The 16,481-nt window shown below is 36.8% G+C and overlaps 1 protein-coding gene and 1 pseudogene across 1 annotated transcript; both read right to left on the bottom strand.

Annotated features, from left to right (window-relative positions):
* Nucleotides 1-9,493: 9,493 nt before the first annotated feature.
* On the bottom strand, nt 9,494-10,302 carry LOC121227914 (photosystem II CP47 reaction center protein-like; annotated as a pseudogene).
* A 2,921-nt stretch (nt 10,303-13,223) lies between these two features.
* On the bottom strand, nt 13,224-14,307 carry LOC121227912 (ribulose bisphosphate carboxylase large chain-like). The gene is given in 2 exon segments (XM_041110857.1): nt 13,224-13,948; nt 13,951-14,307. Coding segments are annotated over 2 exon segments (924 nt in total). The 5' UTR covers nt 14,153-14,307; the 3' UTR covers nt 13,224-13,226.
* Between the last annotated feature and the right edge of the window lie 2,174 nt (nt 14,308-16,481).

Genomic DNA, 16,481 nt, shown 5'->3' with positions numbered 1-16,481 from the left:
AAAATCCAAAATGGCCTTATTACAGTAAAAATACCCAAAATAAAATTACTTATAAAAATAAAGCAAATAAGATAGTAAATGCAATTGTGTGGCCGCCTTTGAGTCCCTCACAGCACCGATCCGCCTAAACTTGGGGATTACCTGTACAAATAAACAAATGGGTTAGTTTACGAAAACTCATTGTGTAATCCCACATAAGCAACAGTCAGAAGTCAAGCACAATCTCGGCCTAAGCCCATTTTAGCAATAGTGACAATACTAGTTTGGGTTTTAGCCCATCTCAATACAGAAACAATCATGTGTTTGGGCCTTGGCCCATTGCAGTAACAATACACAGTGCAGTAATAGTATACAAGTCCTACCCATCCAGCCTCTACACTCCATCTCCGTCAATCCCTATACTCCATGTGGGGATATAATCAACCCACCCCTCCCTACACTCCAAAATTAGCACCGGTTGCGGCACTAAACAGTAATATGCAGCTGGGCTGCCAATAATTTAAGCTCGAAGCCTTTTAGTACACTTCCTCCAAACCCATCCCTATGCAATGCATCATATAGGCATGTCATGTCATATCATAGAATCATACATGTATCTATTATAGTTTAAATTACATGCAAAAATATGGTCATACATGTACATATATATATACATCACATAGGGCAAAGCAATCATCTTACCATATAAGGGCAAAATAGTCATTTTACCACATAAGGCAAAACAGTCATTTTACCACATAAGGGCAAAACAGTCATTTTACCACATAGGGGGCCTAGGTACACTTACCGACACAATAGTAGGTCCACAGTCATCTCGGGTGACCCGTGCAACCTTAACAGTCAAACAATGAAAATGAGCGCAAAGCCCATAATGTGGGCCCATGTGGTCTACATAACCCAGAAATGGCCTTAGCCGCATGGATACACAGCCTGGCCCAATATTCACCACACTCCGTGTGGTTTACCCAAGTGGGGCCTACAAGCCCGTAGGGCCACACGGCCTAGTTTGGCCCGAATGGTCCAATACGGCCTCGACCCATGAAATCGCTCATGGTTGCGCTCGACGATCATACACCCATGTTTAGGTATACGAACTACCACACGGGCGAGCGCACATCCGTGTAGTGTCGTCGGTCACTTATTCTGACTTTTACTGATTTACGATTAGGGCAGTGTTTACACATCTTGATGTGAGAGTGTGCAAATAGACCACAAGCGCTCCAACCTTAGATCCAAACACAATACACCATTAGTCCCTTTAACAATAGGATTAAACGATCCCTTTTCTATAACACTTATTAAAATGGTTTCTTATCACTTGCCTTGGTCGATCGACTGAGGATCACTCCCTTAATCCGTTGCAAAAGACTAGTTCAAACCCCTTTTAGAAGTATCCGAAAGTGTCACACTGAGAAAAGGAAAAGAACCAATCGGCCTATACCGCCAATGCAAGCTAAAACACACGTTACTAAAGAAGCAAGACTAGCACCAACATGTCCCAATTGGTCAAAGCGCAATTGCAAAAATTGAAAATAAAATAGAAAGAGGGAGAGATGAGGTATTCGGTCAAAATGGCAAGATGATAAGAGAGGAAATTTGTGAACTCAAAAAGAATCAAAAGAGGGGAGAAAGGTGTGTTCGGCCAAACAAGAAGGTGAAGGAAAGGGAAAGAATTAAGAGAGCAAAGAATAAGGAGTATTCAACCAATATTTGAGAGAGGGAGAGAAGAAAGCAATCGATTTTTGGGAAGAACAAACCCAAAATGTACCAAATTGAGAAAAACCCCGAATGGTCTCTAGTAACAATCTGTCCCCCAAAGAGAAATACAAAAGATGGAGAAACAGTAAAAACCAAAAGCAAAAATACGGTATCAAGGAATGAAAATGTGCTATTGACCTATTTTGACAAAATGAGACTCCCACATCCGGTGCAACACTACCACTCTTCCCAAAATCCCTTAATTCATTCCTTGATGATCTATTTACATTACTCCACCAACTAATTTGAGCTCCACCCAATTTCTTCTATATAAATTTTCCTCCCCAAAACACTTCCCAAATCCCCTTAACTACCAAAATTCTCAATAATCTCCTAAAATTCAGCGACCACTCCCCACACTCTTCAAACACATAAGTTTCAGTCAAACTAGAGCTCTGTCATGGCCAAACAGCAAAATAAAGCCAACAGCAAAATAAAACCCCTCAATGTGCCTACCAGCATTCGAACCTCAGACCTCAAGTAACTACCACACGCCCCTTATCCCCTAGACCAGCAGGCCCTTTCTGTCATGTTTTACCCACATTTATTTATAAGCCTATTGACTAGGGATATGGTTTAAACCTTTTAAAACAAAACTTTTACACATGCCCAGGCTTGAACCCAAGACTTCTTAGACACTTCCCAAAACACATAACCACTGAAGCAGATACACATTTGTGTCATTTTCTTGCACAATTAAACATTTATGTGCAGCCTCCTAATTATTCCCATACTCAAGACTTAATACTTTTATGCCCAAAATTTAGGGCATTACACTACCAGCCACTGCTTATTTCCTTTCAACCTACCTTGTACCAAAAACATTGTCTACCTTTGCACCGCTTTAAGGTCGACCCCTAAGCTAGCTTATAAGTCTAAATGAGTTGTTTTACAAACTTTGGAAGAAGAATTGAGTGGTAAAAGGCACGAGAGGGTGAGCTCATTAGAGTGAAAAAAAAGCCAAATAAAGAGTGTAAACACGAGTGGAGTGCCATCTTATCTTTCTTTGTGAGTGAACGTGAGGTTTTGTGGTGAGGATTTTACTTCATGTCTCAACTTCGAAACACAATATGGTGGAAAGAGGTGGCCATCGACCTGTTAGAAATATTGCATTTGGAGGAGGTGGAGTGCCTGACTTAGCTTAACAAGCACGCTTGCGCGAATTCCAACAGATCTTACGAAATGAATTAGAATCCTTCAATGAACGTTTGGAATGTGTCGAGGAGAGGGGCCAATGAGAAAGAACTCCCCAAGGTACACAAAGAGAGCGAGGCCGACGTAGGTGCAATCAAGATGACCTCTATGACCCAAGTGATGTGGAAAATGATTAAGGGTTGAATCAAAGTGAAAGACAGAAAGGTCAAAGAAACTGAGGCCTTTAAGATCGAGAGTGTGTAGATGATGACTTGAAGAATATTAAGCTATCCATTCCTCCATTCCAAGGTAAATCTGATCTAGAGGCGTACCTTGAATGGGAGAAGAAGATTGAATTGGTTTTCGAGTGTCGCAATTACTCAGAAATTAATAAGGTGAAGTTGGCAGCAATCGAGTTCTCTGATTATGCCATGATCTAGTGGGATAAACTCACTACAAGTCGGAGAAGGAACGGTAAACGACCAATATCCACTTGGGTCAAAATGAAGGCTATGATGCGTAAGCACTTCATCCCATCATATTACCATTGGAAGCTATACCAAAAACTCCAAAACCTTACTCAAGGTAATCGGAGCGTGGAGGACTATTTTAAAGAAATGGAACTCATTATATTTGTGCGGATGTTGAAGAGGATCGTGTGGCGACCATGGCGCGTTTCTTAGTCGAACTCAACTGAGATATAGCCAACATTGTGAAACTTTAACATTACATTGAAGTAGTTGACATGATGCACATAGCTATCAAGGTGGAGAAGCAAATCCAACGTAAAGGTTCTGTTCGAGCCTATTCCAAACCCAATGCAACCTCAAAATGGGTCCAAGGCACTAGCAAGAAGGATCCATCCAATCCTATGAAAGAGCAAATGGTGCTAGAAAAGCCGAACAAGCCTAGTGACGAAACTAGCAAAGGTAAGTCCAAAGCTTTTCCCAATCTATCAAGGGACATAAAATGCTTTAAATGCCTTGAGAAGGGGCATATTGCCACCCAATGTCCTAACCAAAGCAACATGGTGGTTCGAGCCAATGGCTAAGTTGAGTTAGAGGAGGAAAATAAGGAAGTACTTGATGCACCCACCGACGAGGAGGAATAACTTGAATATGCTATTGATGGCGAAATCCTTGTCATCAAAAGGAGCCTAAGCCTTCAAAGTATAGAGAATAAGCAACAAAGAGGAAATATATTTCACACACGATGCCATGTACAAGGCAAAGTATGCAGCGCTATTATTGATGGTGGGAGCTGCACCAATGTGACCAGCACTTTGATGGTGGAAAAATTAGGCCTTCCAACAACTAAGCACCCGCACCCCTACAAGCTTCAATGGCATAATGACGGTGGTGAGTTGAAGGTCGCCAAACAAGTGCTCATGGAATTTTCAATTGGAAATGCACAGATGAAGTCCTTTGTGATGTTATGCCATACATGTTGGACACTTTTTGCTAGAAAGACGTGCCAGTTTGATCGGAGGGTTATTCACGACGGCTACACAAATCTCTATACTTTCAAACATTTGGGGAAGAATGTAACTTTGGCTCCCTTGACGCCGAAGCAAGTTTATGAAGACCAAATCAAATTGAAAAATTATGTTGATCAAGCGAGGGACAAAGAAAAGAGTGAAAATGAACAAGAAAAGAAAACTAAAAAAGCGGAGGAAAAACGAGAGAAAAGAATAAAGAAAATAAAAAAAAGTGAGAGAAGAAAAAGAAGGAAAAGTGGAAAAAGAGTCAGATGAAATAACCGATCCTTGTGCTCATGTACAAGGAAAGTTTTTTGAATACTAATGAATTAGTTGAAAATATCCCTTCTTCTGTTGTGTCTCTTTTGCAGGATTTTAATGATGCGTTCTCGGACGAAGTCCCTAGGGGGTTGCCACCCATTCGAGGGATTGAACATCAAATAGATTTTGTTCCCAGAGCCATTATTCCTAATTGTCCGGCCTACTGAAGCAATCCAGAGGAGGCTAAAGAGCTACAAAGACAAGTTAATGAACTTATGGAAAAGGGTTACAACCGCGAAAGCTTTAGTCCTTGCCCCGTGCCTATGTTATTAGTGCCAAAGAAGGACGAAAGACTGCCGAGTGGTGAATAAGATAGAAATTAAGTATAGATATCCAATACCGCACTTAGATGACATGCTTGATGAGTTGAGTGGTGCACAATTGTTTTAAAAAATCAATCTGAAGAGCGTGTATCATCAAATATGAATACGAGAAGGTGATGAGTGGAAGATAGCTTTTAAGACGTAATACGATTTGTATGAATGGTTGGTCATGCCATTTGGCCTAACCAACGCACCTAGTACATTTATGCATCTTATGATTATTTTTACGAGCCATCATTAGTAAGTTTGACGTTGTATATTTTGATGATATCCTTATCTATAGTAAGTCTTTGGATGAACATGTGTTGCATTTAAAATCTATTTTGGAGGTTCTTCGAAAGGAGACCTTGTATGCAAACCTGAAGAAGTGTACATTTCGTACTAACAAAGTTGTCTTCCTAGGTTTTTTATGCGAACCCGGTCGCATCATGTTATGACGCAACTCAACACCATCGAGATTGGCCTAAACTTGAGGGGCCCAAGTGCAAGATGAAACATCTCATAGGCCTGATTGATTATTGGGCCAATGTTTTTAAGGACTTTTTAATTTAATTAAGTTTTATTTAAATTAATAAGTTAGCATATTTTAATTTTAACTTGCACTTTGTGTGTTCTACATTTAATAAAGTAATGCATTATATAACTTTCATGTTAGTTAAGTATGCACTATAAATAATGACTTGCATTATGTAACTCCTATGTTAGTTTATGTAGCATCCCAAAATAGGGCCTAAACGGAACAGTGGTTGCGAAATTGCGAATCCGAGATAGAAAAGTTTATTCCAATTAATTTTTATAATTTACCAAGTGATTATATGCATGTGTTAGAGTACCGATGGAAAATTTTATAGATAGCGTGCTTAATTTGCCTACTAGAGCTTAATTGCAAAAGTTGATAAATATGAGTTTTAGATGCTAAAGGATTAAATTGAAGAGTATAATTGAAGTAGAGGTCCTTAAATGGTAATTAGACCATTAGGTTTTCATGGATAAAAATGGACATACATAGATAAAAATAATTAAAGTTTTAATGAAGGGTATTTTAGTCATTTGGTAATTAAAAGATTAAAAAAAGGGAAAAAGATGGCAAAATGTGCCCATCTTCTTCATTAGGCCAAAATTTCAAGGGTTCTTCATAACTAGGGTATTTTCAAGCTTCCAAGCTTCATAGTAAGTGATTCCAAGCCCCGTTTTTAATGTTCTTTACGTTTTTAAAGTCTCGGTAACTTGATTTAGCTTATTCTAGCAATAATATAACCTAGGGTTCATATTTGGAAAAATACCCATAGGTGAAATTTGTTTATTTTGATGTTTTATGGTAGAACATGAAGCTTGAAATTATGTTAAACAATTGAGCTAAGCGATTTTAAGCGAAAACGAGTCACATAATCGGTAAAAATACATAATGGTCATAAGTACATGTTAGAGTGGGAATTTGATGTTGCCGTAGGTAAATAAATGATCAGCCTGTCATAAAACATAAGAATTAGGGATAAAGTTTCATTTCTGAGCCTTTGGGAAAAGTGTAAATATGCAAAAGTTTAGGGGCAAAATCGTAATTTTATCAAAGTCAGAGTTAAGGACTATTTTGATAAATGTGAATATTAAATAAGTTAAATTTGCAATTATAAATCAAGAAGAACGAAATTCGGGATTAGACCGAGGAAAGAAAAAGGTTGAGGACTAAATCATAATATTTGATCGTATTTTGTTTCGAGGTAAGTTTGCAGTGAATAAATGCAATGTTTTATTATTTATAATTAATGATGTTATTTTTCAGCATCCATATATTTGTTTTGTAAATTTATTCCTTGATGATTCAAGCAAGAATTGACGGAGAAATGATACTTAAAAGTTCTATTGAACCTTAGGAATGTGTAGGATACAAATATCATGACATTAGGGTTTAAGGATACCAAGTAAGACCATGCCAAGGCATGGCATTGGTAAGTTTTACAATGCAAGGAAATCATGTAAGACCATGTCAAGAGATGGCATTGATAAACTACTATAAGGCAAACATCCCATGTAAGACTATGGCAAGGCATGGCAATGGTGAGTTCATAAGGCAAGGATACCACGTAAGACCATGTCAAGACATGGCAATGGTAAGTTTAAAAAGGAAAGGTACCCGTGTATCCTTAGTATTCCAAATGGTTCAACGAAAAATTCAAAGAGTGTACCAAAGGGAAGGTAAGATAAGTCCATGTTCGAAACGTTCAGGTTATCTTGATAATTCATTTAGAATGTTGTTATTTAGTTACATGCAAACTTACAAAGATTTATGCTTACTCCCTTTCTTTTTAATCTTTTTATAGTATCACAAAGCCAACTCGGAAATTCGTAAGGACGTCAGAGATTGCCTCACACTATCAACGAGTTATCTCGGTATTTTGTGACTAGAAATACTTTAACTTATGGCATGTATAGGGACTTGGCTATTTTGTGTGTATGTCCTTATGATATGATTAAAGAATGGCATGTGAATACTTGGTAATGATTAGGTTATGATATAGCTAAATATGAACATGTTTTGGTATTATATATGCCTAAATGAGGTTTGATGCAAAGAAACTATGAAAGAGTAAGAGTTGGCCATGGAATACTTAGGAAACAACAGCAGTGATGTGGTTTTGAAAAATCACTAAAATTTGTAGAAATGGAATTAAATGGTGAATGAGATATATAATTAAATATTATTGGGTCTATTTTTATAGGAAAGAAACAGAACAAGCAAAAAAAGTCTATATTCTGAGATATTTAAATTTCTGTAGGATTGGTTCAGAGTGACTTCGTGATCCCCTGTTCCAAATATGGAAAATCACTAGAAATTTTAAAAAAATAATTATAAGCCAAATTTTATATGTATAGATTCCTTACTGAGTCTATTTACATTAGAAAGAAATAGAAATGTTTTCCAAATTATTTATAATGAGATTATTGATTTTTAGTGAAGAGAGGTCAGGTCCGCTGAACTGCAAAATAGGGGAACCTTTAATGAATAAACTATACAAATTGACCAAACCAAAAATTCTGGAAAAATTATGGTAAGAAGATATATAAGTCTAGTTTCATGGAAAATTTATAGATTTAAATTGATAGATAATTTGATAAGCCAATGATTTTTTTCCGTGTTTCAGAATACGGTTAACCAACATGTTAACTAATCGATTACGATAAATTGGATCGGATTTTACAGTTTTTCTTCTACAGTACCTCGACGTGACATGAGCGTGAAAGGGGTTCAAGAATCCATTTTCTTTTTATAAGGGCTAAAATAATTTATTTTGGCTTTTTGACCCCATATTGTAGGGTGGATCTCGAAAGATATGAAAGATCTCCCTCCAAGCCGTACATACGACTTTCATCGAATACGGTTTTCCACAGAATTCCATATGTATCTATGAGATCGAGTATGGAATTCTATTTACTCACTTTAAATTGAGTATCCGTTTCCCTCCCTTTCCTGCTAGGATTGGAAATCCTGTATTTTACATATCCATACAATTGAGTCCTTGGGTTTCCGAAATAGTGTAAAAAGAAGTGCTTCGAATCATTGCTTCATTAATAGGCTCACGCTTCGACTTTGATCGTTATGGGCTGGTACCAAGATCGAGTCCTAGACAGGCAGACCTAATTTTAACAGCTGGAACAGTAACAATGAAAATGGCACCCTCTTTAGTGAGATTATATGAACAAATGCCCGAACCTAAATATGTTATTGCTATGGGCGCGTGTACAATTACAGGAGGGATGTTCAGTACTGATTCTTATAGTACTGTTCGGGGGGTGGTATTCCTGTGATCGGTTTAATAGGTATTTTCTTTTATGGTTCATATTCTGGATTGGGTTCGTCCCTATAATATGGAATAATGGATAATGGGACGAACTAAGTTATAGGCATGAAAGTGTAAGAACTCAACAGGGCCCGCCTCCACTTTCTTTGTCTGATTCGCGAGGAAGGGTCCCGTTGAATTCTTAATGATCATGATCATAATATTTTGGTCGTATAAATGACAACAAATGGATCACTTTTTCCGATGATTTTTCTGAAAAATGAACTCAATTTAAATTAATTGATTCATAGCATCTGCTCTTCGATAGAATCGCACAAAAGAGATAAAAAAACTGTGAATATTGTGTGATTAGTTTCGTCGGTGTCAAAAATATAGAATTTGAGTAGGCAAGAGAAGATTGAATCAAAATAATTCCTTTTTTTTAAGTAAAGTTCTATTTCTGTCAGAGGGCAATATGAATGGTATATCAAACGCACTAAACGGGTTATACGAAATACTGGATTCATCTCATATATCAAATCGAAATAAAGACTTTTACTTTTTATTTGCAATATTTGGAGTTGATACGTTAGATACAGATAGATCATATCTTGTAAATTTTCTCTATTATTATTTAATATTTAATTTAAGTCTCAACAGTTACACCTACTTGTTCGACACTATACTTTGATTCTGCCCTTCTAAAAGGGACATCCGCTCTAACAATTCCGTCTCCGTCTACCGAAAACAACCGGAAATGTTTCAAAAAAAGTAGGCATACAACGTACAAAAAGTTCACGCCCGTCTTTATCTCTAAAGACTGGGTTAGGTAAATATCTAATGCGTTCCCCGACCGGAGAAGTCATTTTTGGAGGGGAAACTATGCGTTTCTGGGATCTGCGTGCTATTCCTCCCGGAACAAAAGGATCAAAACCTTCCACGCCCCACACCGGATTTACAGGTTGGACCTTGCCAGTTAGTCCATAAGGGTCTGACACCCATATTCCAGGACCATACAATCCTGTTACATGAAATGCGCCAAAGCCAAAGCAAGCCACTCCTGAGAGAAATAAATGAATTCCAAAAATCTTGGGCAAATCCAAAGAAGGTTTTCCTGTGCGCTCATCACAAAAAATTTCTAGATCCCAATATACCCAATGCCAGATAGCTGCCAAGAAGCACAAGCCAGAAAACACAATATGTGCTCTGGCCACACCTTCGTAACTCCAAATACCCAGATTTGTTATAGCCCCCCCTGTAATACTCCAACCACCCCATGAATTGGTTATTCCTAAACGAGTCATGAAGGGTATAACGAACATACCTTGTCTCCACATTAGATCAAGAACGGGATCGGAGGGATCAAAAACGGCTAATTCATATAGAGCCATTGAACCGGCCCAACTAGCAACCAGAGCCGTATGCATTATATGAACAGAAAGCAAGCGACGGGATCATTCAATACGACAGTATGAACACGATACCAAGGAAAACCCATGGAAATACCCCTTTATCAACGAAAAATAGACACTATGTAACTTTATTGCATTGGAATACCTCCCTTTTTGGGTGGGATGTATTGTCTTTTATTTCTGTTTATTTATTAGCCTATCCATAAGAATACGAAAGAAACCAACTTGGAATCGATTCACAACAATTCTTTTTATTTTTTGAAGGCTTAAGTTATTACTCAACAAATAAAAATTGAAATTATGAATGGGCGAGATCAATTCAGAAGCACTTTTTTTTTATTCTTCAGAATATAGCAGACAGAATTCCATTGGTATAATTTTGGACCTTCCAATCTATTTTTTCTCTATCTATTCTACATCCATACGAAGATAAATAATACTGATTCGGTCCTAAAATTTATCTATATGTTATCCCCACATATATGAATGGTTCCATATGTAAGAAAAAAGTTACCCGATTCCATTTTACGGAGTTGCAATTATACATTCCAAGGAATTTCATTTTTACAGGTAAATGCTCAATACCCAAGTAGGCGTACAAAGTTGATCGTGATCAAGTGCTTTATGGGTCGTCTTAGGCCTTGCGATTCACCTTTATCCCAAAAATATATCGAGATTTTTTACATACAAAGGATTTACTTGTTACTAATACAGTCTAGCCTTTGCTCTTCTTTAGATCCCTTGTTTCACTCCGATAGTATAATTAAATCGGGTCGATGAAGAAAAAATGAATGCATTTTCATACTATTAAGATAAGAAAGTAAAAAAAAAAACTAAAATCTAATTTTGATTATGCCAAATCACTTATTCTACTGGATCTTACGGAGCCCTATTTATACACAACATCGTCAGGTCTGATCATAGAAAAGATTCTCTTCAAGCGAACCAGCCTATCCTTTGTATGGGGCTTACACGGTGGTTGAAACAAAGACACATTTGGTTGTGAATTCCAATGTAGCAAATAAAGGCATATTTCTGCACGGCCCAATCAATAGTTCAAGTCACACACTCCTATAATCCATTTTCTCTTCGGGGAATTCCCTTCAACTATTCATGTCATATCAAATAAATACTAGAATATTATTGTAGTTGAAAGGAAATATCCAAATACATGTCTTATTTTTTTTCAATAATCCATATTTGTAGCAATGAATCTAAAAAGAATAAAAAAGAACGAATGGATCTTGTAGGATTCCCAAGAAATTCTTCGATTTCTTCCGGAAGCAGATGATTATTCATCCGCTTCTCACGTTCCGTGAATAGCCGGGAAATTGAGGAATATCTAGAAAGGCACTTAGGGAATCGCTCTGATTCTATCTCCGTTCATTCCGTTTGAAGAAAGGAAGGATCCCAAAGAATCGATCTTTCTTTTAGTTGTTGAATCTCTCTTTGATTGATCAATGTGTGATATTCCGAATCCTCATTACTAATGGAATCGAAACGATCTCTGGATTGATCAGAAGATCCTTTCAATTGGCGAGAATCCGTTACTTGAACGAAACTAGATCTTGTGGAATCATATTGAATATTTGACGATACATTCCGTACCTTGCTAAAAAATCGACCACTGTTTACCAACCATACATTGTCTAACCAAATCCATTGGGAGGCTCATTACTTCAATTGAGATAATGAAAAATCATTTCATTTTTTAGTTAGAATTTTAGGCGGTTCTCGAAAAAAGATAGCGAAAAAAATTATCCCTAGAGTAGAATAGGAATGGGACTCCTACTTTTTCCAACGGTAACAAAAAATCTTCGTCGTATGTGGGCTTTTCCCAATATTTTATTGTTAAGTATAGTTATGATTTTTTCGCTCGATCTGTCTATTCAGCAAATAAATGGAAGTTCTATCTATCAATATGTATGGTCTTGGACCATCTATAATGATTTTTCTTTCGAGTTTGGCTACTTTATTGATTCACTTACCTCTATTATGTCAATATTAATCACTACTGTTGGAATTTTTGTTCTTATTTATAGTGACAATTATATGTCTCATGATGAAGGATATTTGAGATTTTTTGCTTATATGACCCAGATTGATTAATTTTATTTGAAAAAAAAATGATAAAGTTCATAACGAACTTAAAATCATCGTGTATATCAAAATGATTGGTATTATTATTACTGATCAGTAAAATTCACATTCAAAAAAAGGGGGAAATTTTTTGGTTTTATGGTAAAAATTCATTCATCTCAGTTATTTTTCAAGAAAAAAAAGAAGAAAACAGGGGGTCTGTTGAATTTCAAATAGTTAGTTTCACCAATAAGATACGAAGACTTACTTCACATTTGGAATTGCACAAAAAAGACTATTTATCTCAGAGAGGTCTACGTAAAATTCTAGGAAAACGTCAACGACTGCTATCTTATTTATCAAAGACAAATAAAATACGTTATAAAGAATTAATTGGTGAGTTGGATATTCGGGAATCAAAAAATCGTTAATTTGCAAATTTTGAATTAGTCGATTTATTAGATTTTCATTTTGATGTACTTGTTTTCGTTTTCAACAATTCATGTAAGAATGAATCGAGGAAAAACTTATGAATCTATCAGCTACAGAAAAAGACCTTATGATAGTCAATATGGGGCCTCACCACCCATCAATGCATGGTGTTCTTCGTCTCATCGTTACTCTAGATGGTGAAGATGTTGTTGACTGTGAACCAATATTAGGTTATTTACACAGAGGAATGGAAAAAATTGCGGAAAACTGAACAATTAAACAATATTTGCCTTATGTAACGCGTTGGGATTATTTAGCCACTATGTTCACGGAAGCAATAACCGTAAATGGACCAGAACAGTTGGGGAATATTCAAGTCCCTAAAAGGGCTAGCTATATCAGAGTAATTATGTTGGAGTTGAGTCGTATAACTTCTCATCCATTATGGCTTGGACCTTTTATGGCAGATATTGGTGCGCAGACCCCCTTTTTCTATATTTTCAGAGAAAGAGAATTAAGTTCTTTTCGTTCTAAGAGGTGGAATAGAATAATCCGGTTGAAGCGTAATGATCATACGCCTGTAATGCATTGTATGTCCCATAATAGGTCCCATTCTTCTACCCTTTCTGGGGAGTTGATGACTATTCATAGCTATTACCTTGACACCAAAGAAGAGTTCGACCCAATGCTTTATTTCTGTCCTAGTTGATCCTGATTCGACATTAGAAGTATATTGTGATTTATAAATTTCTTCGGCACAAAATAAGAAACGGTCTCTCCAGCGCATAAATGGTTGGGAGTTCACATTCTCATAATCTTTGGTAAAATCAAGCCCACCACGTAGATATTCATAAACTGCTCTACCGTAGTTCTTAGCGGATAACCCCAATTTAGGTTTAATAGTACATCCTAATAGGGGGCGACCATACTTGTTCAATTTATCTCTTTCAACCTGGATACCATGAGGCGGGCCTTGGAAAGTTTTAATATAAGCAGTAGGGACTCGCAGATCCTCTAGACGTAGAGCGCGCAGGGCTTTGAACCCAAATACATTACCCACAATGGAAGTAAACATGTTAGTAACAGAACCTTCTTCAAAAAGGTCTAAAGGGTAAGCTACATAACATATATATTGATCTTCTTCTCCAGGAACGGGCTCAATGTCGTAGCATCGCCCTTTGTAACGATCAAGGCTGGTAAGCCCATCGGTTCACACGGTTGTCCATGTACCAGTGAAGATTCAGCAGCTACCGCGGCCCCTGCTTCCTCAGGCGGAACTCCGGGTTGAGGAGTTACTCGGAAGGCTGCCAAGATATCAGTATCTTTGACTTCATATTCAAGAGTATAATAAGTCAATTTATACTCTTTAACACCAGCTTTGAATCCAACACTTGCTTTAGTCTCTGTTTGTGGTGACATAAGTCCCTCCCTACAACTCATGAATTAAGAATTCTCGCAACAACAAGGTCTACTCGATATAAATGAGGAGTTAATGAAACCTTTTCGAAGAAATCTTTCAAAAAATTATCAACGAATCCGAAAGGTTCCTTATTAGACCATGGTATTTGATTCGCCAAATACATCATTATTCTACATTCTTTCATATGTATGGCGCAACCCGATCCGTGTTTTTCAAGTTTATAATTCCTTACTTTTTTTTGAATCAAAATTCTAAATGCAAATGAAATAAATGAAATAGAAATAGATAAGAAATAGATAAATATATAATAGAATTAATATTCTAACATCTAATATAAATTATATATTATAAGCTCAATAAAATAAGAAATTCACGCTTGACAGTAATATATGTTGTATATGTAAATCCTAGATGTGAAAACAGGCGTAATTCGGCCCTGAAATGAAAAAAAAGGGAATATAGATGGAAAAAAGGGGGAGAGGTTGGACGTAAAGTAAAAAAAATCGATATGCTAAAATAAAATATGAAATGAAATTGAAACAAGGATAATGAGATAGAAATAAGGAATCATAAATAGAGTTCGGGTTCGAATTCCATAGATAATATGGATGGTGTGCCTATAATGATGGACAAATGAAAGACTCTCCCAAAATTTTTATTTATCCACTTCCTGTTTTGAAAATAGGTTGGTTGAACTTAAAAATTCCTTCATTGAATAAGGAAACAATCCAATTGCATGCACTTGAATTGGATGGGACCAACGAAATCGAGCGCTAACCCCCATTTCTTATTGAATTAACCGATCAACCTCCTGTCGAAGATTTATTTTGTATTAGATAATTTTGGAAAAAGAAATTGACATATTTCACTTTATTATGAAAATAAATCCTACTACTTCTGTTCCTGGAGTTTCCACGCTTGAAAAAGAAAATTTGGGGCGTATTTCTCAAATCATCGGTCCAGTACTGGATGTAGCCTTTCCCCCGGGCAAAATGCCTAATATTTACAACGCCCTAGTAATTAAGGGTCAAGATACCGCCGGTCACTTTGTAAATTTCCATATGAGTAATCATATGTATTATGAATCATTCAAATAGGTATTCCTTGCTCAAGATATTTCTACGTATATCATATATATATCACATCACACTATATCACAAGACTTGTGATAAGAGAACAAAATTCTGCTATGCTAGGATACGCTTGTAAAACGGCAAAGAATAGGATGAATGAGAAACATAAGGAACTTTGAACCACTAACAAAAAGGGTAGGATAAAATAAATAGATAGCAAACGGGCTTTTTGGGGTTGGGGATAGAGGGACTTAAACCCTCACGATTTTTAAAGTCGAAGGATTTTCCTTTTACTATAAATTTCATTGTTGTCGGTATTGAGAAGCGACTGCTGGCACAGAGTTAGCCGATGCTTATTCCCCAGATACCGTCATCGCTTCTTCTCCGGGAAAAGAAGTTCACGACCCGTGGGCCTTCTACCTCCACGCGGCATTGCTCCGTCAGGCTTTCGCCCATTGCGGAAAATTCCCCACTGCTGCCTCCCGTAGGAGTCTGGGTCGTGTCTCAGTCCCAGTGTGGCTGATCATCCTCTCGGACCAGCTACTGATCATCGCCTTGGTAAGCTATTGCCTCACCAACTAGCTAATCAGACGCGAGCCCCTCCTCGGGCGGATTCCTCCTTTTGCTCCTCAGCCTACGGGGTATTAGCAACCGTTTCCAGCTGTTGTTCCCCTTCCAAGGGCAGGTTCTTATGCGTTACTCACCCGTCCGCCACTGGAAATACCAATAATATAATAATAATTTTTTAATATTCTAAAAAATAAAAAAAATGAAAATCTATAATCTATAAATTTAATATTAATATATAAATTGCATAAAATTAAAATAAAATAAAGTAGGAAATTACTAAAAAAATGAATACATAAACTAAATACAATAATAGATAGAGGGGGAGGTCATAAGCGTCTATACCGTAAAATTGATTTTCGACGAAATGAAAAAGACATATATGGTAGAATCGTAACCATAGAATACGACCCTAATCAAAATGCATACATTTGTCTCATACACTATGGGGATGGTGAGAAGAGATATATTTTACATCCCAGAGGGGCTATAATTGGAGATACCATTTTTATAGGTTCCAACCCTTTAACCGCTTTTATTCGGACATGGGGTCGAGGGTGATTTTTTTATTTCATGTTCACAAATAGGCATGCTAGATTATGCATTTCATCTATCTATATATACAGATAAATAGATTGACCTATAGGTTCACGCACGATATCTTTTTATACATAGTGATGGTATCAACTCATATGGCCATGTTCGATTC

This window comes from Gossypium hirsutum, chromosome A01 (genome assembly GCF_007990345.1).
Source record: "Gossypium hirsutum isolate 1008001.06 chromosome A01, Gossypium_hirsutum_v2.1, whole genome shotgun sequence".
NCBI classification, from domain to species: Eukaryota; Viridiplantae; Streptophyta; class Magnoliopsida; order Malvales; family Malvaceae; genus Gossypium; species Gossypium hirsutum.
Note: the sequence above shows the minus strand (reverse complement) of the source record. Positions and strands in the feature narration are given on the sequence as shown.